This window comes from Urtica dioica, chromosome 9, assembly GCF_054948205.1.
Source record: "Urtica dioica subsp. dioica isolate 48M chromosome 9, U.dioica_male_clone48M_v1_H2, whole genome shotgun sequence".
Taxonomy (NCBI): domain Eukaryota; kingdom Viridiplantae; phylum Streptophyta; class Magnoliopsida; order Rosales; family Urticaceae; genus Urtica; species Urtica dioica.
The window spans coordinates 10,305,030-10,331,808 of record NC_142764.1 but is presented as its reverse complement, the minus strand read 5'-3'; the positions used below and the strand labels follow the sequence as shown (position 1 = coordinate 10,331,808).

The window sequence follows — 26,779 nt, the reverse complement described above, 5'->3', positions numbered from 1 at the left end:
CAGAGGCTAGGCCTAGCTCCATAGATACTATAGATATATCATTCATCATATATTGTTATTAATTATTGATTAAGTAGTCTCTCTCTCTCTCCAAAAACAGCACTTTTCCTTTCCATTTCGAAAAGGCAAATTTCTCGCTTTCTAAATATAGTTAACTCATTCCTTCTCTCTGTCCGTCTATAGGCTTAGCTTAGATAGATTATTTCTTTGAAAGCGAAGAGACTCAATTCCGTCTATTGTTTCATTTAATCAAAGAAGCGGTTTTTGGTTTGACAAACTCTGATACCAATAATCATCGATGGGTTTGGGAAATCTGTAGTGAACTAGGGCATGAGAGTGTTCCACGGTGTTTTCTCTTCTGTCACAGCTCCGCCATTGTTGATCGGTTAGTTTCTTTCGTTTATGAGATTTTCTTGATTGCTGATTTAACTTCTCTTCAATTCAATCTCCGTATTTTGTAAATTTTTTGGTTCCACTGTCTTTTCTGGCAATCAATGCGTTGATATTGGTCGACATAGAACCACTAATTTCTTTCAGTGAAAATAGGATGTGTCTGTTAATTTCATAAGTTGAATATAACCTTTGATTCGTTCATAGTTCTTGTTGGTGTAGCTTTATGAGCTAAGTGTAGAATTGGGTAAGTTTCTTGCATTTTAGATATTGTATATGAATTGGGTAAGTTCCTTTTCTTTTTAGATACATTTTTATATATGAATAGATGACCTTAACTGAAATGAGAAATGAAAAGAAATTGACAATTTTGGTTAGAAACCATGTGATCTAAGTGTACTTTAGGTTCAAATCAATTGAGACATTTTGTCGGGTTGGCGTGTTCGTGTTGCGTATTGCGTACGGCCCGGTCTTCAGCCATCATTCAACTAACTTTCGATGTATATTTCCCATAATTTCATTATAATACTTGACTGTTACTTAAAAAAAAATGGTTTACTTCCTGTGGGATTGTCTAATAAAGGTTTTCCCTTTTCCATTTGTATCTCTGTTTCGGTGTTCTACAGTTTTACCTCTGTAGAGCAAAATGAACATTTTAGAGTGATTGAACTCTGATTCTGATTTCCTATTTCAACTAGTCTTAGATATCTGATTGCTTTGCATGATGCTAAAAGTGTACATGTTACAATTCAAGACAATGCTGAATGTTGAAGAAACATGAACTTGCGGAAAAGATCTACAGAGAAAAGAATAGCTGTAGATACGGAGGAAAATAAAGACTATGAACGAGGGATTCTAGTTGAGATTATGAAATCTAGCGATTATAGTTGGTATGGCTACAGCATCTAAGAGAAGTTCCAGTCTTATACTATTTTTCTCCAATGCCCTACCACTTTAGTACACCATAGTATTCTGGTTGCCATTTATTGTTTCTGTTTTCATTTTTCATTAGCTTAAGCAGTTCGTATTTTTTAAATCCAGTTAGTTTACATTATACTATCAGACTCTAGTCCTTTACTGAACGATGACTATATTCGGGGTAGGTCAATCAAGGGTAGCGAAATTCAAATGTATATCGTTTGGCCCTTCATATTTGATAATTATAGTGTGATATTTCTTGAGAGGTGTTGGATTGTGCAGGAGAGCTGAATGATGGACAGGGTCAGATTAGATTTAAGATTTCATCCTTCTGGATCAACTCAATCAGACGAGTCTGCTCTAGACATGGATCGGAACTACTGTGGTCTTCCTAATTTGCCATCCTCTAGTCCTTCTCTCCAGCCTTTTGCGTCGGGTGCTCAGCACTCTGAGAGCAATGCGGCGTATTTCTCGTGGCCGACTTCAAGCCGATTAAACGATGCAGCAGAAGATAGGGCCAACTATTTTGGAAACCTTCAAAAAGGCGTTTTACCTGAGACTTTGGGGGGTTTGCCAACAGGCCAACAAGCTACCACCTTGCTCGAGTTGATGACTATAAGGGCATTTCATAGCAAGATTTTGCGTCGGTTTAGTCTTGGTACAGCAATTGGTTTTCGAATCCGAAAGGGTGTTTTGACAAACATTCCAGCTATTCTTGTCTTTGTTGCACGTAAAGTTCACAGGCAGTGGCTTAATGATGTTCATTGTCTGCCTTCTGCACTTGAGGTTATTTTCTTTCCCTTTTGCACTCTTGTTCCGTAAAATATAGTGCGAGTTGAAAGATTTACCCCATTTTCCTTTACACCACCCACCACTCATAAACTGAGAGACCTCAAATCAGATGAACATACGTGAGGTGCAAGGGCAAGATGGTCATTTCTCAAGATGAGGATAACTGACGATATTTTTTTTTGGGTATTTTTGTCATGAAAGCTCAGGTGTTTGGGAGGATATAATATAGTAATAGTAAAAGGAAAGGGGATAAGATTTAGTACGGTATCAAGAATTTGGGAGTTAAACCAGAGAAGACAGGTCTCTTGAAAATCTGCTGTAATTGTGTTCTAATCATCCCTGAGCTAATACGACTGTCGCTGACTCCTTCCTAATCTATTTCTCTTAATGTATATATATATATATATATATATATATATATATATATGTGTGTGTGTGTGTGTGTGTGTGTTTACACTAGATTCTATCATAATTAAACTTTACTGCACGTTGGAGTTTGCTTGGCCTTTGCACGAGTCATGTTTCTTCTTAACATAGAAATTAAAGATATTGTTCCAAATTTGGCTGGGTGATTGTAGTTTGTCTAGACAAGTTGGAAAGTGAAGTTGAACTTTGTATTTCAGTTCATGTGTATTGAACCTATTTTTAGTTATTAAGTATTTATATTGTCATTATCTTATTTACATTGCCAATAAAAGTGCCTCGTTTCTTTAAAAAAAATGTGATAATCTTGTTTGTGGAGTTTAAATTTGTTTCAAAACTTGTGGCAGGGGCCTGGAGGTGTATGGTGTGATGTGGACGTGGTGGAGTTTTCCTACTATGGAGCACCTGCTGCCACCCCAAAAGAGCAGTTATATACAGAGCTTGTGGATGGCTTGAGAGGAAGCGATCCATGCGTTGGTTCTGGATCCCAGGTATATTCTTCATATATATATATATTTATATCTGATGTGCTACTCCCTTTATGATATTTTTTTTGTGCTCTATTCTGTTATAAAAATAAAAAAATTTGGGTGCTGAATTGGGCGTTATCTGTCTAGGTCGCTAGCCAAGAGACTTATGGAACCATGGGTGCTATTGTAAGAAGCCGGACAGGGAATCAGCAAGTCGGCTTCCTCACTAATCGGCATGTAGCAGTTGACTTGGATTATCCGAATCAGAAGATGTTTCATCCACTTCCACCAAGCCTTGGGCCTGGCGTGTATCTCGGGGCTGTTGAGAGGGCCACTTCTTTTATCACAGATGATCTATGGTATGGCATCTTTGCAGGAACAAACGCAGGTACTGTAGTTTTAATTTGCTCTTGTTTTCACTTTTTCTTTATTTAATACACTTTGCCTGGATTATCTATCTCTGCATGAAAATTTTACAGTTATATTATTTAATCTCCTTAAGCGTGATGTGTACATTTTGGATACTTCAGACTAGATAGATCTACTTGTTTATTTAACTTTGATTTTGATCTCACTGTGTTCGTGCAGAAACATTTGTACGTGCTGATGGGGCTTTCATTCCTTTTGCTGAAGATTTCAACATGAATAATGTGAACGTTACGGTGAAAGGAGTCGGTGAGATCGGCGATGTCCACGTAATTGATTTACAGTCTCCGATCAGCAGTCTAATCGGGAGACAAGTGGTAAAAGTTGGGAGAAGTTCAGGTCTAACGACTGGGACCATAATGGCTTATGCCTTAGAGTACAACGATGAAAAGGGGATCTGTTTCTTTACAGATTTTCTTGTTGTTGGTGAGAACCAGCAGACCTTTGATCTCGAAGGTGATAGTGGAAGCCTAATCCTTTTGACTAGTGCGATCGGAGAGAAGCCACGGCCGGTTGGAATCATTTGGGGAGGCACTGCAAACAGGGGTCGTTTGAAATTAAAAGTTGGCCTGCCTCCTGAGAATTGGACTAGTGGAGTTGACCTAGGCCGATTGCTTGATCTTCTGGAGCTTGATTTAATTGCCACCAATGAAGGCCTTCAAGGTTTGTGCCTTTAAACTCCAGCCTTAATTTTTTTTTTTTTTTGGTATAAATAATTTGGGTCAATAAACAACCAAAATGAGACTTCTAAGAACCTAGGATAAATGACCGCATGCTAAACAAATACGCCAGCTCTATCCTAGGAAGCAGAGAAGAATCACTAAAACCCAAATCGACATTCCGTACATCTCTGAATTTGAACTTCAACTGCTGCCCTGAGAATTTCACCTTATATTGCTTCTCAACCATTTGTTTAACTCCATGTTTTGAACTTGGATTATGATGGAAAATAGAAAAAAAAAATATAAGAAAAATTCCAGTAAGAATCAAAATCGCTTGCTCTGTTTTTTGAGTCGGGAAAATTTGAGGGAGAAATTATAAAAATAATGGTCCTTTCTACTTTACTTTTTTTGGATGTATTAAAATTTGTAAGGGAAAAGGGAACGGGAAATTTATAATGAAGAGGCAGAGTGAAGAGGAAAAATGAAGGCTACGCTTGTTTGACCAAAAAATTTCATTAGATTATGATAAAATATTGAATGAACCCTGTAAGGCTATGTTGAATGAACCCTACAGATGTTTTGAACTCTCTTTGCTCATCTCTTCTGAAGAATTGGACGTTGGATCAGGAAATACGTGCCAAGTTGCATACTTTTATTTTCTAAACGAGGCTTACCACATGGACTTCTCATGCTTTCTAATATCAATCGAGAAATCAGCTTATCGAATACCTGCTGTTTGTTTGGGTAACACTGCTAGTGTTGCTTTCCAGACTAGGGAATGCTTGTAGATTCCGCTTTTAAGTGTTCATTGTCCAAGGCTCACTGGAACTGCCATTCTCCTCCTCTTGTCCAGTAATAAGCATTCAGTTTGCTTTGCGCTGTATAATTATTTTCTTTAATGAGGTTACTTTTGAGAAATTTATTCATTTAATTATCTATCATTATTAAACTTCAACTTTTGAGAAATTTTCACATGTTGAAGCGCAATAAAACTAGTTCAAGGAATGCTTTATAGGACTAATTGGTAACTTTGTGATTTTCAATTATCTTACTTCTGATCTGTGTTGTCCCCAATTTTTCTGCTTTCTTTCATATACAGCTGCTTTACATGAGCAAAGAAATGTTTCGGCTGCGGGGATGGATTCTACAGTTGGCGAGTCATCCCCTACGGACCGAATTCCTTTTAAGGACAAACTTGGAGAAACCTCCGAGTCGCTTGGTTTGAATATCCAACTAGTTCGAGTTGAGGGGGAATCTTGCCAGGGACTGGGTCCAAATCTGAGATATGGTGGGTTTGATATCGAAAATGGACTTGAAACAGCTCCGAACATTGAGCACCAATTCATTCCAAGTTTTACAACGAGCGAATCTAAAAGCAGCCATGAGGAGAACCCAGAACCTAAAGGCCTCTTAGCATTGAGGCACGGCACTGAGGAAGAGAATTTCTTCTCGTTGCGGTTAGGCGAGCCTGAACCAAAAAGAAGAAAGAATACAATATCCTCATTTAGCAATGAAGAACCAAAACCAAAGTAGCAACGAGGAAGTTGAACTTGCTCTTTCATTGGAGGAACTCTCGCACTGAGAGAGGGCTGTTTACTTCGTCATAGCTTGACTCGCTTTTGCATGGTGGAACTGCCATATATAGGGGGGGCTATTTCCTTCATCATTCTGGGGTCGGAACTAGAAATTCAAATTATATTGTGAAGATCATTTTTCTTGAGATGCAACAACGGTGTCATCAGGTTTGTGTCATCTGGCTTCTTTACTATTATATTTTTTTTCTTTCCTTTTTTTGAAGAATAGGTTAAAATATGTGGGTCATACAAATATGTTACACAGATTGTTAGGGGGTATTATGTCGTTTAATTTCTTCAACTGTATCCCTTTGTGTAAGGTCTTGTACCATAAAAAAATTGGGATACCCCCCTTTAGTGGGAGCTTGAATGGCAATGGGGGGTTTTTCAAAAGAATGTAAAATGTCTCTTTTGGAAGCCACATCGCTCAGGATCGTATAGGAAAAGTCTAGTGTGGTAGAGGAGAGAACATGCTGTAAAAGTTCAAGCTGCGACGGAAAAGTATTTGTACCTTCCGATTTGTTTTATGAATTTGACTCTCGCCAATAAGAAAAATTGTGAGTAAAAGTGAATTGTGATTGTTTTATATAGTCTGATGATACATATATTATTATGAAAGCACTACACTGGACATACTAATTGATTTGATAATTGAATCTCATAATTAATTTGCATACACATTTTAATGAGTATAAGGTTTTATACGTGAATTCAAAAGTTTTCCATCGTGAAGTTAATTCGTAGTATATTGTTCGTGAATTGATTGGTTCAAATTAATGATTAAAATATCGATACTGATACCGAAGTTTTGATTTTACTGATATATTGAGTATTGACGGATATATCGACAGGTATCTTATAATAATTTCAATACCGACTACCAATGATATATCGACTACCAATGGATATATCGATAAAAATTCTATAACAAATAGATATTATGTATGTACATTGCTAAATAGCCAACATTTGATAAATCTTAGGTAAATAGTCACTTTCAATCCACTCTAAAAATCCACAACCGTTGAATTTTCCTTTTTGCAAAATTAATCCACTCTAATTGTATACACATTCATTCAACACAAACAACAACGTACCTTATAATGAGAACACCCAAAAAATCGCTGTTCAAGATTATCATCAGTCCACAAAGTGCTTTGGAAGCTTGGGAATCCGCAAAAACAACTAGGTCGCCAACGAGCTTCGTCAGAAGATTGAGCTTCGCCAGACGACTAAGCTTCATCATTTGTACTAGGTCGAGCGTTAATTGATGTTTCGTTGCTCCGAGACTGACTTCCATCCATTTTCTCAACCGAAATTCCAAGGATCACGCCTCTGGTTCACTCGATTTTTGGAACCCTAGCTCGATTTTTGGCTAATGTATACATGCTCATTTAATTGTTTCAATTAAGGGTGTTGTAATAATTTCATTCAAGTAAAGATTCACGCGCTTAAAACGTGACAAAAATGACGATTTATGTCAATAAAAGTTGACAAGGAGTAATTTGTTGCAAAGTAGGATTTCAGGACCTATGATGCATGATTTCAGATTTGAGGGAGTGAAATGTTAATAGTGGTATAATTTTGGGGGCAACCGTGTAGTTTATCCCCATCATAATTATATAAATATAATAGCTCATTAAAGAAAATAATATCCTAACATTGCGTTCACTTTAGTGATCAAACTTCAACTCATTTATAACTATATTTACTTCGGCTATACAACCAAAAGCACATTTTATTTTCTATTAGCGACGTGATTTATAAAACATTATAGAACGTGTACTTGAGTCGACCATTTGTTTTTTTATTTTATTTTATTTATGCGGCTATTACGTCGCGAAAATTACTACACACCAACAAACAAGGAATTAAGGTTAAAAAGTAAGAAACAAAAACCTAGAGGCTCAACTATTTCATTATTATAAGAAAAATTACACGAAGTAGCCAACGTGAAACATTAAAATTGTAAACTAGCCAACGTTTCAAAACTTTTGTTTAAAAAGCCAATTTTAATTATGTGGCAGTTAAACCAATTTCTTGATTCCGATTTTGCCCTTTTATTTAAATGTTTGTTTGAATTAAAAAAATTAATGAAAATATTGTCTTGTCTTTTCTACTACGCTTCATCACTTCTTTAGTATTAACGAGTTAATTTACCCGCGCGTTGCCGCGGGTTAATTGTGAGCTCCCACTATCTTAGTAAAAATATAATTATAGTTTTACACGTAATCATCTCGTCAAATTTTATGCCAATTAAAGATAACATATGCTTTTAATTATGTTTAGTACTTACATATATTCATACATGTGTGTATCAATATGGTATATATATACATATATTCATACATATGTTATTATTTATATATATACATATATTCATACATGTGTTTATACATTCATATGTATATATGTATTACTACTTATTCAAAACCGTGTTGACGATGCATTTGCAAAATTGCTACCCAATCTAATACATAATGTCATGAGGTCTTTTGTAGTCCTGCAAATAAATATTGATAAATCGAATCATATTTAAGAAGTAACATGAGTTAATAATAAACTAAAGAATATTAAATAGAATCATAAAAACAAATTAAGTAATTAAACTTATATTTGAATATTAAATCAAACATTTAAATGAACTAAAAATACCTTATTGTAGAGATATATTTAAGCAGAGATTGTAGTTTTTGCAAAAAATTGCAAAATGATGGATCTTGTAAAGTTTTCACCATCTGCAAAAAGAATTTCAAAGAGTATTTAGGAAATATTATAATCAAAGTTAATAACTTATATTTTTTCAAGAACTCAAGACCTTATGAATAGTATAAACAATAATATTAAATCTAATAATATCATAACAATTAAAAAAGTTATATGTTTTAAAAAGGAGGTCTATGTCATGCAATGGAAATTCGTATTAGTTCAATTCCAAGTTTTGTTGAACGGGAAAAAAGGTGAAAAATAAAACAAATAAACCACAAATACTAAGAATTGATTCCATGTTATCATTATCAGATAAATATTTTCATGGGCAACATATAATGCCTAATTATTCTTCAAAAACTAAAGAAAAGCTGTAACTATTTTTTAAATAAATTAAATATATATTTAAATAACCCCATATTTATAATTCAAAGGATATGAGATGTATTAAAGAAATTTTTTAAATTGGCAGACCTGATGATAATGCAAAGTTAATTTACACTTATATTGCTGGGAAAAATAGTATTTATATGGAGGCAGCAAAACAGAATGAAGGTAAATAGTATGTATTTGGAGTCAGCAAAAAAGAATGAAGTATTTGATACCTATATAATTCATGTATATATAAATGTTAGAAGTATATGAGAATAATTATGCTAGTAATATAACTTTACAATATTTAAATAAATTATATGTGTTTACCTATTCATGAAGCTGAACATAGTTATTTGGCCGGTGCCCGATGGTAACATCTTTGTTGAGATTTTTTCCCGCAAACCCACTGCGGAGTCGCTAAAACTCCTATGAATTTAAATTTGTATTTCCATAATTTGTCAACTCCTATAATAATGCATGTGTCCATGAATATATCATTTCATAGGAAATAGACGGTAGTATGTGCTTTATTTTGTACTATAAAGATTTTCTTTGTAAACAATGTTTTTTATATGATTTGGATATTTATTCAAGGATTCATGAATCAATATAAATAATCCATGTGGTGATTTGACTCTAGACAGCGCTACATATAATTGACCATGAGTAAAAATTTCATTTTCTATGTACAAACCAATCTTATCAAGAGATTGTCCTTGACTTTTATTTATTGTCATAACATATGACATTCTAACAGGAAATTGCCTTCTTTTTAAAATGAAAGGCCATTTGGATTCATGTACAGTCATCTCTATTCTAAGAATATAGACTTTTTCATTTGTATTGTCAGAAGTAATTATTTGTCCTTCGATTATTCTATTTGTTAGTTGTGTGATAAGTAATCTTGTACCATTGCATAATCCTAAAGATGGATTCAAATTCCGTAATAACATAATAGGCGTTCCTATTTTTAGAGTTAATTCATGTGGTGGTAATCCATTAAAATTCAATGTATTTAAAAATTCTTCGGGGTATAAAAGATTTAGTTCATCCACGTTTCCATGGGATGGTGAAATTGTGTCACAACTATAATACGTCTTTGAATCAGTTGGTAGTATTGCTAAAATATACTGATTTATTTGATCAACGGTTTTATTTCTTGGGGCTACAATTGTTCGTTGTTTCAAATATTCAATATTATTAAAATTAGTAAGAAAATCAGTATATATTGAATGAAAGATTATTTCAATTGGGTTTAAATCATAATGTAGTAAATATTTGTCAGGTATATTTATCCATGTCGCATCTTCGTTTTCTAAATCTTTTATTCCATCTACAATACCATCACCAATGTTTAAAATCCATGTGGAAAATTCAACAATTTCTTCTTTCTCTTGTGATGATATATTATGTCGGTTAAGTCTCATATTTTTCGTTAAAGTTAAAATATCAAAATATTTCCACAAATAAGAATTGGTTAATGTTGCATCAATTATTTGCTCTTTAGATCCTGTTGTTATAATAGGTAATATTTGGCGGAAATCACCGCCTAATACTATAGTCATTCCTCCAAATGGTGTATCGTAATTATTTCTTAAATCTTGTAATGACTTATCAAGGGCTTCAAAACAATATCTGTTATTCATTGGTGCTTCATCCCATAAAATAAGGGATGTTTTTTCAATTAATTTTGCTAATTGAGTTTGTTTTTAATGTAACATGTGGAGAATTTATCAACAGATAAAGGTATTTTGAATCTAGAATGTGCTGTCTTTCCATTTGGTAATAATAAAGATGCTATTCCAGATGATGCAACTGCTAATACAACTTCATTATTTGATCTTAGTTTACTAATTATAGTGTTCCATAGATACGTTTTTCCAGTTCCTCCATGGCCACTAATAAAAAATAATTTGTGACTATGGTTTGTAACCGCATTTACGATTTTGTCATATATGTCTCTTTGTTCTTCATTCAAACAATCGATTAATTTTGAATGTTCTTCTTTTAATTTATTTGTATCGTAATTTAGCTCGTCTCTTAAAAGTTTATTATTCAAGTCATCTAGTAATGATTGTTTTGGTAGAGGTAAATTATAACTTGACAAACTTGATGAATTCATATTCAATATTTTTTCTAATTCATACAATACATAATCATGTAATTCATGATCAGGTATTTGAAAATAATTATTGTTGAATAATTTACGAATTCTAAATATTATGTCGTCAGTCATAAATTTCCAATGCTTTTCAAACAATTTGATTGGATCATTTACATTACAAAATAATAAAATTAAAACAAATAATTGTCTTAATTGTGTTGATGTTGATATAAATGCAGCTTCAAAAATTGAATCGTCCCATTCTTTATCATCACCTAATAATCCTAAAGCGTTGCATGCTGATTGAAATGTTGGATATTTAATTTCGTCAATAATTTGTAATGATTCAAAGCTAGTAGCACTTTTTTTATGATTTAGCAACAATCTTAAATAGTACAATTCTCCTGAATTCGGGTGAACATAATATGTTCGCCCAGTTGTATGACCAGATTGTCTCTGAGTCCATATTTTATCTTTGTGGTTCCAAACCCATTTCTTTGGAAATTCAGTATAGGTAAGCTCTCTAGCCTTGTCATTATATTTATTTATTTCCATCCATTCTGTTAAAGTTGTTTTTTGAATCCCGGGTTGTTTTAAAATATTTTCAAGTTTTTGTTTCGAATGGTATGTAATATTTTGTGTACGTGGTAAATGAATTGATAATCTTTGAATAGCAGGTATTCTATGGTGTATATGATATTCATATAGCCTCCATATAGCTTCATAAGGGGTAATGTACCGGCAGTTAATATAATTTTTTATTTCATCTACTTCTATAATATTTGTTTGAGTTGAATTTTCTGAGCATATATTACTTTCAAAAACTGCTCGTATACGATCAGGTCCCTTTGTTAAGTATTTGAATAGATATTTGATTAACATTGATTGTGAACAAATTTCGGTATTTATATGAGCACAAAATTTGAGGCAAAGTTCTCTATTGTATGGCACAACAAATCTATTATCTAGTTTAATATTTTGTTTTTCTGAATATAAATTGGTGTCTCTGCGCTTGTAATTAATGATGCCATTTTCGTCAATTGTTGTTTCATTTCGAATCTGTTTAGGAAATCTTTTAGAACATGCTGAATTCTTCATACATGGAGCATTTGTTTTGGCAAGACCACATGGTCCATGTATCATAAATTCAGTGACGATATTGTATCCTAATGAGTCAGTCGTCGGATTTGGTATCTCAGCTGAAATTATTTTATCTATTTGCAATGGATCATGTATTTTATTTTCAGGGTGTAACCAAAATAAGAAATGACAATGTGGTAATCCTCTTTTTTGGAATTCAACAACGTATAAATCAGCAATAATTGGTCCGAATATATTTCCCAATTTTATAGTTTGAAGTATTAGATTTAATTTCATTTTGAAAACTCTTGTTGTAATATCAGGTCTATCTTCTGGTTTCTGACCAGGAATTTTAGATAATGCTTTTGTGATTTCTGGCCATTTTGGATTACATGTAAATGTTACAAATAAATCAGGATTTCCATACTCTCTACAAATTGCCATCGCATCTTGATAATTTTGTATCATATATCTAGGACTTCCAGTGTGACTTGATGGAAGAATAATTCTTTTTCCTATTGTATTTGCATCAGAATCTCCTCTATTAATAGCATCTTGTATACCTTGATATATTTCAGACCTTAAAGTTTTTTGGTTTCTTCTAACGAAATCTAATCGATCTTCTTCTACAGAAGCATATGCGTCGACTAAATATTGTTGAAATAATCTTCCGCTTCTCAGTAAAGTATTTTTTAAGTTAGAGCGTTCTTGTAATTGGTAGCAATAAACCGCTCTCGTAGGAACTCTTTTTCTTATAGGTTGTTTTTTCAAATGAGCACTATTCCATTTTAAGTCTGGTGCGTAGCCGTCTTCCCCGTAGGAAAATAGTAATGGATATTGCATCGCCATATATGAAGGGTGTAATTTTGTAATTCTTTGTAAAGTATTTGATTTTGTTTCTACTATTATATCTTTTCCTTTTTCATATTCTCCAATGTCGCCAACTATTAATCCACCAATGTCACTTGATGTTGGTAAATCATATTGATTTGAATCACAATTTCTTCGGCCTAAAAGTCTAAGTCTTATACATGGAAGATTCGTTTCTTTATATCTATCTCTTATTGTTCTAAATATTTGTACTAATATACTTGTTTCATCCAACATATTGACTAACTTTGTAATGATTGATTCAGTAATAAATCTTGAAGAATCGTCAAATTTAAATGTTGACATTCTGTTTCGGATTTCATTTTCTGTGTCATGTATATACAGTTGTGCAAATCTTGGACGGTTGTCCTCAGTAGGTAGTAAGGATCCCAATAGACGATGTACTTGGCCCGAGATTTTAAAAATATATGGACCTTCGGCATTGTTTATATTGAAATCAATGTTTGCTCCAAACGATGTAAAAGATAGCATTGAGTTCAATGTACGAATATTTTTTTTATAGTATTTACTCTCTGGTCCACCATAGTAATTTAACAAAATATCTAATATAGGAGGACTGTCTTTCAGTAGCGGTAATTTAACTTTCCCGTTTTGGCAACATAAACTATATTTGGGTATACGATTGTCGTTTACACTCTCATTTAACCAAAAATAGGCACCACAATACTGACAACAATATTTACAATCACCCAAGTCTAAGTATGAGTCCTCATGTGATGGTACTTATTGTGTTGTTTGCATATTAGAAATCAATGATAATCTTGTTCGACTACGGTTAGATAGAGTTGACGTTTCGGAAGTACAATATGAATTTTCAGTGTGTAGGTATTTAGTATTCTTCGGTTTAGGTTTTTTGTTTTGTAGGTTATTGGGTTGATCGAGGAAAGGATGTGTACGTTTCCTACCCATGACTTAGAAATACAAAGAAAACAAAAAAAGATAATAATTAATTTCAAAAAATTATATAGAATCATAATACGAAACGAAAGACATTTACACCGTTATAAAATATATGAGTATCTACTATATATTTGTGTCGTTATTTATTAATTGTTTTTAGCTAAATATATTTGTAATTATCTATATATTTTTTTAGGTAAAGGTTTCAGATAATTTATATGTATATATATCCTAAACTGTATTATGTAATAAGTGATCTTAGTTGAATATACAGCAAGACTTTTTTATATATAGTAATTCATGTAACAAATGAACTGAACATGAGATAATGATCATTTTAAGAACTTAAAATAAATAGAACCATCAAACGAACTGAAGTACATTTACACTCTTATTAGAATTATAAGGAGCCGTTACATATTTAAGCATCATTATCTATGAATTCTTTCCTAAAATTTTCTGGACATAATATATATGCATATATAACCTAAACAATATTAAATATTGCACACAATAAAGAACTATAGTTGAATATAGCAACAATTTTTTTATAGTATATTAATACTAACAAATTAACCTAAAATCTGAGTATATAGAATGAGCCTATTCATGATTGTAATAATTTTGAACTATTAAACACATGAATATAGATACATGACTTACGTGAATGACGCGGGGTTTGTTGAAGTAATGTTCAGCACTTTAAAACCAACGACCACACTAAAGATCAATGTCTGAAAAGAAAATAGTAACACAAAGAAGCATCGAAGATATAAATATAACGCATGCTGAAAACTAATATTATGATCAACACATATTACTCAGTACTAATAATATAGTGACTTTGTTAAATTAACAAAAGAATACAAAAAATATTTACTCCAATAAATAGGCCAAAATGAATTAAGTAATTGAGAAGACGTACATGAATAACACGTTTGTTGAAGAGATCAGCACAATAAGACCAATGATCAGGCTAAAGATGTGTCTATCTGAAAAGAAAATAGCAGCACAAATAAGAACTCATGATTTATTTAATTGATGTTGAGAAGTAATCACATCATTAGCAAATATTACTCAATACAAAATAATAACTTGTTAAATCAACGATAGACGGAAAAACCAAATGTGATTGGTAGTTGTAAACGTCAATAATCTGTACGTGTATATACGTACATGCTTGATACTTTTCAGTCATTTTGGTGACACCATTATATCATTTAGACTTGATACTTATGAAATTATCATCATAACACAGCCAAACTCAAATCTCATCTTTACAAACATATATACTAACTCCCGAAGATATAAACCTCACATCTTGCAAAAAATAAAAAATCACAAATTATAGCATCATATTAACCTCAAACAAATTATAAATCACTCGCTATAAAAAAAATATAGCGTCAAATTTAATTAACAGGTTGAAAAAAAATTAAAATTGATTGTTATATATATATATATATATATATATATATATATATATAGAGAGAGAGAGAGAGAGAGAGAGAGAGAGAGAGAACAATGAAAAGTAGTATATATGTATATACCTTAATCAAGACGATTGACTTAGTTCCGCTGTAGATATTTGAAAAAAGGAACAACTTCTTCTTCTTTTTTTGTCTCCCTGTAGATATTTGCAGAAGAGAGAGGTTTTTTTTTTTTTTTTTTACTTGTCTCCGCTATAGATATTTGCAGAAAAGGGAAGAGTTTTTTTTTTCTTTTAGGAAGTTGGATACTTTCTGTAGGTATTTGCAAAAAAGGGAACAACTTTTTATTTGACTTGTCTATGTTGTAGAAATTTACAGAAGAGAGAATGGTTTTTTTTTTCTTTTTTACTTGTCGACGCTGTAGATATTTGCAAAGGAGGGAAGGTATTTTTTTGGTGCTTTTTTTACGAAGTTGGATACTCAGAAGGTCTTTTCTCTTGTTCAGAAGGTTTTTTTTTTCTTTTGGTGTGTATGGTTGTATAACTCTAAACCAAAAGAATTGAATGATGATTTATAAGAGAGAAAGATAGATAAGGATTGAAGCGGCTGATATGATCTTTCTTTTTAATTTAAACAATAGAAAGAGTAATAGTAATAAAAAGACACGTGTTCAATAACCACCTCAACACCAAATCCTCAATTCATCTAAGTTATAACTTATAGCTACTATACTTAAAGCTATATATATATTATGAAAAGAAAAAAAAATGCATCAATATTATCCATTGTGGATGTTTTCTTCATTTGCTTCGATCCTATCTTAATTTTATATATTTATAATCAATTTGGCTTTGGCTCACTCGGTCCAATAAGAATGAACTTTGAAATTGAAACTATCCTCTTACGTGAATCATAAAAACAATACACGTTCTCATTCTCACTCATAGCAATAGATAAGAGTAAATACTTTATTTATTTTTATTCAATTTTTTTTATTGGTTAATAGGCTTGCTACAGTGATAGTGTACCTCTTTTTAGTAGTATATAGAATGAGAATATTTGGCAATGATGATATTGTTCTCATCGTTTGGTACAACATGTGACTAGCATTTGTTTCTTTCTAAATATATTTAATGAAAACTTCTTCTTTCTTTCTTCGAAACATGCCAAAAATAAACCAAATCGTTTGATATGATTATATGTGTGGAGGAATAGAACATAGATTTCTTCAATTGAAATCATCTCTCTTGCAGTGAATATTTCTAAGGTTTAGTTTTGCATTCATGGCGACTTTAGGGTTTCGTATCCGCCGGATTATTTGAGGAAAAATTTGGTGTTATTACAGAAATTCGATTCCGTTTTTTCTCTGTTTTTCTTCATTTGGAACGGCTAGGGAAAAGCGCGATCAGAAGCGGTTCATTGTCGGAGCAGAGCAGAGATCGGCGGAGATTCGTGAGGCTTTCCAAGGAGAAGCTCGTGTAGTGGGTACTTAAGATTGAGTGGGCGTGCATAAATCTCTCCCTCTCTGCAACTTTCCCAGATTCGGACAAGGTGTGTATTTGAATTGGATTTTTGTGTTAATATCGGTATATTTATGTTTATTTGTGTTAATATCAGTTAATTTGTTGTAGAAACGTAGCTGAATTGAATTGGAATTGGAATTGAATTGGACTGATATCTGTGTTTATTCAATAGGATTGGTATTTTTGTGTTTATTTGTATTAATGTCTAAGTAAATTTGTGTTAATATCATTATATTTGTGTTTTTTTTTTGTATTAATATTAGTTAATTTGTTGTAGAAACGCAGCTGAATAACTATGAGAATCTTAGGGTTTGAAGAATTTTTGGGCGCCAATTTTTTTTTCTTCATTTCGCCTGTGTGAGGGTTTCAGAAGATTTCAATTTGAATTGGGGATTTTAATTTGCTCTATTTTCGAGAACCGAGTCTTCCATTTAATGAAGGGTCTCATCGGCTAGATTAATGTGGTTTATTGGCTATTACACAAAATAAATTAAACATGGACTATTTTAACAATGTTATGTTTATGATTGGTTATTATGCTCGAGCTCCCTTATTATAATAATTATTACTATTCAACACAATCACACGAATGCTTATTTAATCTTTAAACCAGTGTCTTAAATTACACACGGACACGGCAGTCCACGAATGAAAAATACACAATCACAAAAAAAAACACTAGGAAGCTCAAGCAAAGCTAACCATTATTCATAATTTCCACACATAATCTCAAACCAGTGTTTATTATACCCTTAATTCATTAGTAGGAAGCAACCGAACCGCCAGGTCCTGAAGCCATTCCCATACTACCCCCATTAACCCTTCTGCAGTTTGCCCGAATCTCTCCCTGAGTGCTAGTCAAAACCCTAATATTTCCCATATTGATCATCGACGCGGCAAAGCTGTCAAAGAAAGCTCTCTGGTCGGCGGCGAAGGCGGCGACGATGGGCTTGGTGTCTGTGGCGTTGGTGGAGAAGAGGACTTGATCGCTTACCAGGAGACCATTGAGGTGTTCGAGGTTGGAGAAGTATTCATTGTCGAAATGATCTGGTGTGGTCTGGTCGAGATTAGTCACGACGAGGTCGTTGCCGCCCTGAGGGCAGATACGACGAAGGGTCTCCAAGAGCGTTGTGTTCAAAGTGGGGTCGGGGTTTGATGAGGTGTTGTCGAAGTTGAAAAGTCGAGCAGCAAAAGTTCTACAGCGAGCCCGTCCAAACGTGTGAGCCCCTGAGTATATCAGAGTATCAAGCATACACAAATAATGTACTTGCAAACAAGGCTATAATATTAATATATGAGTATTAAAGATGTTCGACGATAATACTTCAGAACGCTAAAATATGTATTCCTTAGATTAATGTAGGAAAATATTTATGTTGATTTTTTTTTCTTCATAAAACAAGGAAATTTGAAAATGAAAAAGAAATCAATTGACTTTGTAACTTCTAAGGAATTTCCGAATTACATGTAGCATATTCCACCGAAATTTTCCAATATACGATAGCCCCTAGTTTGGAAATTCAATAGATGCGACTACGCAATAAAATTTGGGAGAATTATGAAAATAACGGTGTGTAATGTTTTTAAAATGGCGGCTATTTTAAATGATTTAAAATAATAGTGTTTTTTTTTTTCAAACGACAAATAATTATTTTTACAAAAATTTGTAGTTGGCTAATCATTTCCCTAAATTTTTTAAGATTCTGGTCAAAGTTTTATTTTAGTTTTATTTTATTAAAAAATAGCCTATCAAGCCCACTGATTAAATAAAAATACTCTTTATTTAATTAATTTATTGCGGACATGGTGAACTACTTTTTTAATAAAAAGAAATTTGAGCAATTTTAAAAAATGGTGAGCTATTAGGTTATTGGTCTAATTATCTTTTATTTTTTTAATAAATAAAATTATAAATAATAAATAAAGTTAAATAGAACCCAAAATAATAAATTATTTTATAAAATGCAAATTATAAACCGCAAGAAAAAATGACTGTTTGGATCTAAAAAAAAGCACTGATTTCGAGATGAAGACTACCAAAGTATGCCAAGGAGGCAAGGACTACTATAATTTAAATATTGTTTTTGTTTTCTATTTTCTAATTTTTGTAGTTGTACTGAAAAATTATTTTGCAGTTGTTTTCAAAAAGATGTTTGATACAGTTTTCATTTTTGTTTTTGAGAAAGTGAAAAAATTGAAAAAAGTGTTTGGTACAGTTTTCATTTTTGTTTTTGAAAAAATGAAAAGAGAAGATGAGGAGGAGGAGAGAAGAGAAGAAATTTTTTTTCCAGAAACACATTTTATTTGTTTTCAGTTTTCTTTACTTTTTTACAAAACAACTTCAAAATTTTTTAAATTTTTTTTCCGAAAACACCTTACCAAACACATTTTCTAGTTTTGTTTCCTATTTTCACTTTTTGAAAACTCAAAAACAGTTTTTGAGTTGATAACCAAACATACCATTAGCTTCCCTTTTTCACCCAATTGTTAAATATTGGCATCAGTAATCCTTATGAATAATCAAACTCTTTTGACACGTTAAGGAGAAATGATTACTTATGATACTGCCCTTCACTTTCAAGTCTCCTCACAAGTCACAACACATCATTACATTTATATTTTTCTAGATAACTCAATAATTACTTACATAAGAATAAATATATAATGTTGTGACAAAATGAGAAAATTCTTAACTTTGCCAACTATGCTTTCACCAATTTTTTTTTTTTTTGAGGAAATACTTTCACCAATTCATTCGCTCTTTTATTTAGTGTTCATGAGCCCGCATCATAATGTGAACCATTGTATCATATAGTTATCTAGTTCTTTTATATTTGTTCGTAGAAAATTATAAATTCTCAATAATTACTTACATAAGAATAAATATATAATGTTGTGACAAAATGAGAAAATTCTTAACTTTGCCAACTATGCTTTCACCAATTTTTTTTTTTTTGAGGAAATACTTTCACCAATTCATTCGCTCTTTTATTTAGTGTTCATGAGCCCACATCATAATGTGAACCATTGTATCATATAGTTATCTAGTTCTTTTATATTTGTTCGTAGAAAATTATAAATTTCAATTGAATTAGGTATAATGATATAAGAGATACATCATCAAGTTTAATTGAATAAGGTATAGTGATAAGAGATACATCATAAGATACATAAGAAAATTTACCGGAGAGAGCAACTAGATCGTTAGTGTTCAGGCCTTGGACCAGAAAGTTCTGTTTTAGCTCATCTACGGACATAAATGGACTCGGGAGTCTTTCATTTGCAAGCGTTATATTTGCCGTTAAACCATCCCTTCTTCCCAATGGGACTGCCCAAGATGGACCTCCTGACTGAAATGGAAACATACACAAATTAATTTACGGAAATGCTTTTCAACACTACTCATGATGTTGAACGATCCACTCACAACGCGACACGTGGCACTGAACATCCACGTGTCGCATTGTGAGTGGATCGTTCAACATCGTGAGTAGTGTTGAATAGCATTTGATAAAAGGGCACATGTCACATCAAGACCAGCCCAAGACAAAACGAGACCTTAAACGGAAATTAATAATTTGGTCTCATTGTAGCATTTTGGTCACTAATATATATATATATATATATATATATATATATATATATACATATATATATATTGTGTGTGTAATCATTTTTGTTATTTTGTAGTATTTACTCTTTTTTTTTAATATTATTATGTAATACCTAAACATCTTAAATATATTTTCAAATTAAAATATCTTATTATTTTATAAAATAAAAAAAAAAAATAAAGAACTAAAGTTTCATTGAGATCTAATACCTAAGAATGTTATTATTTTGTGTTTTCGTAATATGAGATCCTTAGCATATAACATATCTAAAAATCTAATTCAGATATGTACCAAGTTCACAGAATGAACAGACGCGATGGCAAGAATGTCGGCACAAGAGACTTCGCCAGGACAAGCACTCTCTAGTGCAGCTTTGATGTCGTCCACAACTGTGAAACCCCTCGTTGAGTTGTTATTTCCGATCGCCCCTTTCTCGCTCACTATGGTGTCGCTGTCATCGAGCAAAAGCGACCCGTCACAGCCCTGAAATTGGTGACAGTTAAATTGTCATATTAGTTGGTGCCGAAATTACTAATTGGTTAATATCTTCTTGAAATGAAATGTAAATCTGATAATGAAAGAAAAGAAAACGTAGGAACATTTAAGACGATTAATCAAGGTATATATTATTTTTTTGAATTTGTTTTCTCTCTCCTATCGTATTCTCTCTACGATAGGGCTTTTTTTTTAAAATAGCACCGTCATCTATTCCCCTGGGGCTGGTGCAGACTGGTGGTTGAGACCGCTCGCCGTCGTGCTTCCGGCTCTGGGGAGAAAGAGTAAAATAATGATGCGTGGCAGGAGGAAGAGAGGCACGGCGGAGCTTTACAACTGATCGAGAACGCGTGTTGTCAGTGGTGGTGCTACGGCGTTGGGCAGGGTGGCAGCGTGGCTCGTCGGCGTCCATGGTGCAATATATGCCTCATTGGCGGTTGAGCAGCGATGCACGTCGCTGGTGGTGTGCAGCGTCCGGCAGTGGTACGGATGTTCTTCCTCGATGCGTTGTTCGTCGGTGAGGCAATTCGGCGTTTCTCTTCGGCGGCGGTGGAGTGGCATTGGTCTACATCGTTGGAGGTCAGCTAGAGATTGTCCACGACGGGCTGCGTTGAGATTGGTGGTGGCGGTGTGTATGTGAACATTTTATTTTTTGTAGTTATGTGTTGTTTTGTTTAGATTTGTTTGGAGACGGATTAGTCATCGTCCACTATCTCGGTGTCTAGGTGTGAGTTTTATGTTAGCTATTTATCTATACAGGTTGAAGAGTCATCTTCTCCATGGATCTTTCCGTCAATCATTTTGAGTAATTTGAAATAGCTTTATGTGTGCTTGATATTAAATGTGCTCATTGTTCTTCCACTAGTCGGAACTATGCACAAAATGAACGATCACTTGTATTTAGTGTTAGATTTATTTCAACCTATGTCTGTAATGTGCGTACTAATGTGTTATTCTCTTGTATTGATGGATATTTTATCCTATTTTTAGTAGAAAATCAATGCACTTAAAAAAAAAAAATCAAGGTATATATTGTTTCTAAAGGAATATTGTATAATAATAACTTATATATTTTGGGAAAAACAATCACTGAATATCTTTATAAATAATTATTTAGAGAGCACAACAAACGCACCAAAAAAATAAACCATTAAGTAAAAAAAAACGTTCACGACATATTAAATAACAATAATAAAGGTATTGCGAGATATAGAAATAAAATATCAAATTATTTGAAGATATAGGCAATGTTGTGATAAGGAGGAGAACATACAAGGACAAAGCAGTCATGAAAATGAAGTCGAATGAGGCTGGCTGTAATTCGAGGGTCTGTCTGCAGAGCCGCTTCGATGACGCCTCGAACAATGTTGCTTGCGTTTGGACAAGTTGAATCGTAAAATGTCGGAGAAAGCTGGGCGAAAGAGCCAACTTGGAGGGCAGAGAAAAGAACTATGAGAAACTTTGTTGTGAAAGTCATTTTAGTGTGATAAATGATCCTGAGCTAATAATAATATAATAACACCTGTTCAGTAAAGAGGAAAAGGGCTGGCGCATTTATATAGATATGACGACCTAGTGTCTTTGTGTCTCACACTCTCCTTACAATGTAGTCATACCATATATGTATGTCAATAGCTTTTTTTTTTTGTTTTTGTTTTATTTTTTCAAAGTTGTTTATGTTTCCTAGCGCTTTATTTTTTTCATTGCAGCATGATTGTTTGTTTTGTTTTAGATTTTTGGATCTCTCCATTAACTAATTTATGTATTTTAAAAGAGCGAGATAAGTGCTCAAAATATAGTGTGTCTCTTAATCTTATTTTTGTTGAAAGTGTGAATAGATAAACGAACACTTATATCTAGTGGTAAATCTGATCTAAGTATTATATTGTGTCTTGTATCAAACATGTTCTACAACTTTAAGAGTTCTATGCATATATAATCTAATAATAGAAGGCACTTTACCATTTAGAAAGATAGGAAGGAGAAAGAAAAGTCTATATATGAACATTATGGACCCAGGGTCAATAATGTTGGTTGAAAAGTCCATGACTATTGGGAATATATAGCGAAAGACCATCCCATTTGCTTTTACCATTGGACCAATCTTATAGACATTTCATCGATCTCTATGTATGTGAGGAGGGACTACATAAATATAGAGTTCTCCAACGAGAACGATAGAAACTCTATAATTTCGCAATTTTATATTTGGTGTGAATTTTTATAGAGAAATTATCTCATTTGTCACAAATTTTATAACATTTTCTCACTTTTCACCAAAAAATTAATTTGGTCCAAAATACCACCGAGATGTCAACATTGTTGACATAGATGTCAACAATGTTGACATCTCATAGTGAAAGGAAAAAATAGATGTCAACATTGTTGACATAAATGGTGGTATTTTGGGACAAATTAGTGTTTTGGAGGAAAGTGGGAAAATGTTATGAAATTGGTGGCAAATTAGGCAATTTCTCATTTTTATACCAAATAAATAATGTTGCACTAAATTTATAGCGTAACATTATTTATTTGGTGTAAATAAATATTTACATTAAATATTTAAGCATTGCTTTAAAAAGAAATTAAGCAAGTAATTTAATAACACACTCTTCTTTTAAAAAATAGTCAAAATTTCATTTTATTAAGAAAATAGCCCACTAAATCTACATTAATTAAATTAATTAACTAAAGATTTAATTTAATTAATTATTTTCTTAATAAAATAAAAATTTGACTAAAATCTTAAAGAAGCTAGGGAATTGACTAGTTACAACAAATTCTTCTTATTTTAAAATAATTAATTCATAATGCTTAATTAAAAATAAATATTTTAATTAATTCCACCATGTGCGGGTTCAATTCCCGTCGTTCGCCCGGGACCATGTCACTATTATTTCTTTTTCCGCTTTTATGTTAAGCATATTTTTTTTTAATAAATGATTGGCAACAAAAAGGCTGTTTAATCAATATGTTTTTAACTGTTTGAAGCTTTATTTATAATCCAAATTAATTTCTTCAATACCACTTAAATTAAGCAAATAATTAATTTTTTTTATAGATATCAAATCAAATTAAGCCAATAATTAATAGGGATAATTTATAAATATCAAAACTAATTAAATTGATAATGAAAAGACACTAGTATAAATATTATTACTACTATTTTAGTATACTTAGTGATGCAGTGGTGCTATAACATATATCTGTTATAATAATAATAATAATAATAATAATGATGATGATGATGATGATGATGATGATGATGATAATAATAATAATAATAATAAGAACAAGAACAACAACAAGAACAACAAGAACAACAACAACAGCAGCAGCAGCAGCAGCAGCAGCAGCAGCAGCAGCAGCAGCAGCAGCAGCAGCAGCAGCAGCAGCAACAACAACAGCAACAACAACAACAACAACAACAACAACAACAACAACAACAACAACAACAACAACAACAACAACAACAATAACAACAATAATAATAACAATAATAATAATAACAACAATAATAACAATAATAATAATAACAACAATAAGAACAACAATAACAATAACAATAACAACAATAATAACAACAATAACAACAATAATAACAACAATAATAACAACAACAATAATAATAATAATAATAATAATAATAATTATAATAATAATAATAATAATAACAATAACAACAACAATAACAACAACAACAACAACAACAACAACAACAACAACAACAACAACAACAACAACGCCAACTAAAAGTAAAAATATATTATGTGCAGAAGGTGCAACATATGTAAATCACCAAAAACCAATTGACACATGCATACACTTAATTATCGGTACAAATCTTGTGCACAAGAAACGTACTTTAAAGGAATACCTTACCACTCCAACAAATACTAATACCTTATCAAAGATTAATTTATAATACTAGTGGACTAAGCTTTAATTAGATTTTTGCTTGCTAACACGAAACTTTACATATCTTATGCAACAAATAATAGGTCGCACGAAGTATGGTTTATTTTCTAGAAGAATGTAATGTCTTTAATTTTCATAAATAAAATAATTATTTTACCTTTCTCTTCACTAAATCATACCCCATAATCATATCACCATTTTTAGAAACTTAGTTTCAACGGGAAGGTTAAACGATAAGATTATATTGATACCGCTGAATGCCTACTCTAGTGGCTAAAATAATTAGATTTCTATTTCATTTACAAAACTACTTTATTTAATTTTCAAATTTAATGTTTATTTTTGTTTAATAATAATGTTGATGTTGGTTTTAATAATCGTATTCACTTCCCAAGAACAGAGTTTCTACCATGCATTGTTTTTACGTAGTTTTTTTGTGGTATATTTAGAAATGCCTAATTTCATGTGTGTATATACAATCACATGCGGTTTATGCCATTGAGTGTTAAGTTGGAACCGACCTAAAGCCTTACTACTTATCGATGACTTATCAAGCAAAGAAACATGCTTGGTACTGTCTTCGCTTATGGCAAAGCGATCATGTCATAGGTTGGCAACCGATACCATCCAAACCTTTGATAGGAGAACAATCTTTGTTAATTATATCATGTATTCTTATTGGATTCTATGCATAATGGTCGTACTTTGAAATACCGTCCCTAGGCCTTACGTATCATGTATTTTAATGGGTTTAGTTATTATTATTATTTTTTAAGATAACAACTTCCATAGGATGGAAAGAAGCTCGCACCAATAACCTCGTTGCAAAACTCGTGTTCCTTCTATGTGTTCTTTCAGATCCGCTCAAAATACTCATTCACCAAAGTCATGTCCAGTGATGAGCGGTCGGAGATAATAAACTCGCTAACCTTCACCTCCTCCCAAATCGGCCTGTCTCTAAAGCATCACCCATCAGAGTAAATAGAACATGTCCACTGCTACCGATGATATAGACAAAGTAGACTTGATCACAACTCTCCAAATATTTGTGCCGATGAAGCACCTTGAATTGCACCATGTTGTTACTTGTATTAGCTGTTTTTGTATTTTGGCAAAATTGTTTTGAGATGTTCTCATAGGCATTAGAACATCGAGTTGTGACATATTTTGTTTGACAAAGATTGTGACATATACGATTCTGTGAATACTTTGCGCAAATTTATTATTTTGTTTGATTCGCTTATGATTTTCTCTCCACCGAATCAAAATTTGGAGATCAAATTGCTCTTATATATGAGAAAGTCTCCCCATTGGAGTCCGGTTACACACTTAGAGTTTTTGTGAGAGTTCTTGAGCAAAAACACATTGTATGGTTTAATTTTGTCTTGTTCCTTATTGCCGCTGTTCGTGCAATTTACAGAGTTTTGTTTTATAACCGTGGTGTTTTAAGTCACGTACTATTATAAATATTGATCAACCACTTGGCGAGTGTGTTGAGAGTGGAAGTGAGAGGACTGGGTCTTAGGGGAGAGCCTGAGTCAGAATTCATTGATGTAGTTTTGAAATAGGGATCTTAAAAGTAATCATTCAGATTGGACCAGTTGTACTTATTCTACAAAAAAATGAAGTTCCTTTCCACTGGGATTGCATCCTTTCAGATGTAGGCATGATTTTCCGTACTGGGTTACAAATTCATTCTCTTGATTTAGAGCTTTAATTTCTCTTTTATTCTGGTAAATTAATTGGTTTACATAACACTTATTAAGAAAATCATTAAGAGACATCACGAAGCAGTAAATACACTTTTTCAATTGGTATCGGAGCGGGCACCTTGCATTGTCGTCAATGATGCCTACAAGAAGAGTAGTAGTCTTTATTTATGTACATTTGATGTAATAAAGTCTCACGAAGACTCTTGCTTGTAACTGCTGAATTATTAATAAAAGTTGAAACGTTCATTCATCCTTCATTGTCTGTTTGAAGCTTTATGATAAACTATAGTCTTTAGTCTTTAAACAAACCTAACAACAAATGAAGAGTCAAATATCAATTTGCATGAACAAACTCTTCATGGTTTGCTTAAAA

The 26,779-nt window shown here is 32.4% G+C and overlaps 2 protein-coding genes and 1 long non-coding RNA gene across 6 annotated transcripts; 1 reads left to right on the top strand and 2 right to left on the bottom strand.

Annotated features, from left to right (window-relative positions):
• The first annotated feature begins 72 nt into the window (after positions 1-72).
• LOC149384872 (Trypsin family protein) lies at positions 73-6,227 on the top strand. Its single transcript, XM_089625853.1, has 6 exons — positions 73-385; positions 1,591-2,094; positions 2,871-3,014; positions 3,141-3,381; positions 3,582-4,082; positions 5,181-6,227. Exons 2-6 carry the CDS (start codon positions 1,600-1,602, stop codon positions 5,612-5,614), a joined length of 1,815 nt encoding a protein of 604 aa, XP_089481979.1. The 5' UTR covers positions 73-385; positions 1,591-1,599; the 3' UTR covers positions 5,615-6,227.
• Positions 6,228-7,851: 1,624 nt separating this feature from the next.
• On the bottom strand, positions 7,852-15,754 carry LOC149384871 (uncharacterized). 4 transcript variants are annotated; one of them, XR_016301190.1, is made up of 6 exons: positions 15,265-15,754; positions 14,640-14,706; positions 14,378-14,448; positions 9,067-9,204; positions 8,311-8,393; positions 7,852-8,158 (listed from the first exon to the last, which is right to left on the bottom strand). It is a non-coding gene; the product is annotated as an uncharacterized LOC149384871 (long non-coding RNA). The 4 variants fall into 4 exon arrangements; XR_016301191.1 differs by having other exon boundaries at positions 9,067-9,165; positions 15,265-15,753; XR_016301192.1 differs by lacking the exon at positions 9,067-9,204 and having other exon boundaries at positions 15,265-15,750.
• A 1,424-nt stretch (positions 15,755-17,178) lies between these two features.
• On the bottom strand, positions 17,179-22,301 carry LOC149384870 (peroxidase A2-like). Its single transcript, XM_089625090.1, has 4 exons — positions 22,050-22,301; positions 20,573-20,764; positions 19,852-20,017; positions 17,179-17,894 (listed from the first exon to the last, which is right to left on the bottom strand). The coding sequence occupies exons 1-4, from the start codon at positions 22,251-22,253 to the stop codon at positions 17,428-17,430; spliced, it is 1,029 nt and encodes a 342-aa protein (XP_089481216.1). The 5' UTR covers positions 22,254-22,301; the 3' UTR covers positions 17,179-17,427.
• Between the last annotated feature and the right edge of the window lie 4,478 nt (positions 22,302-26,779).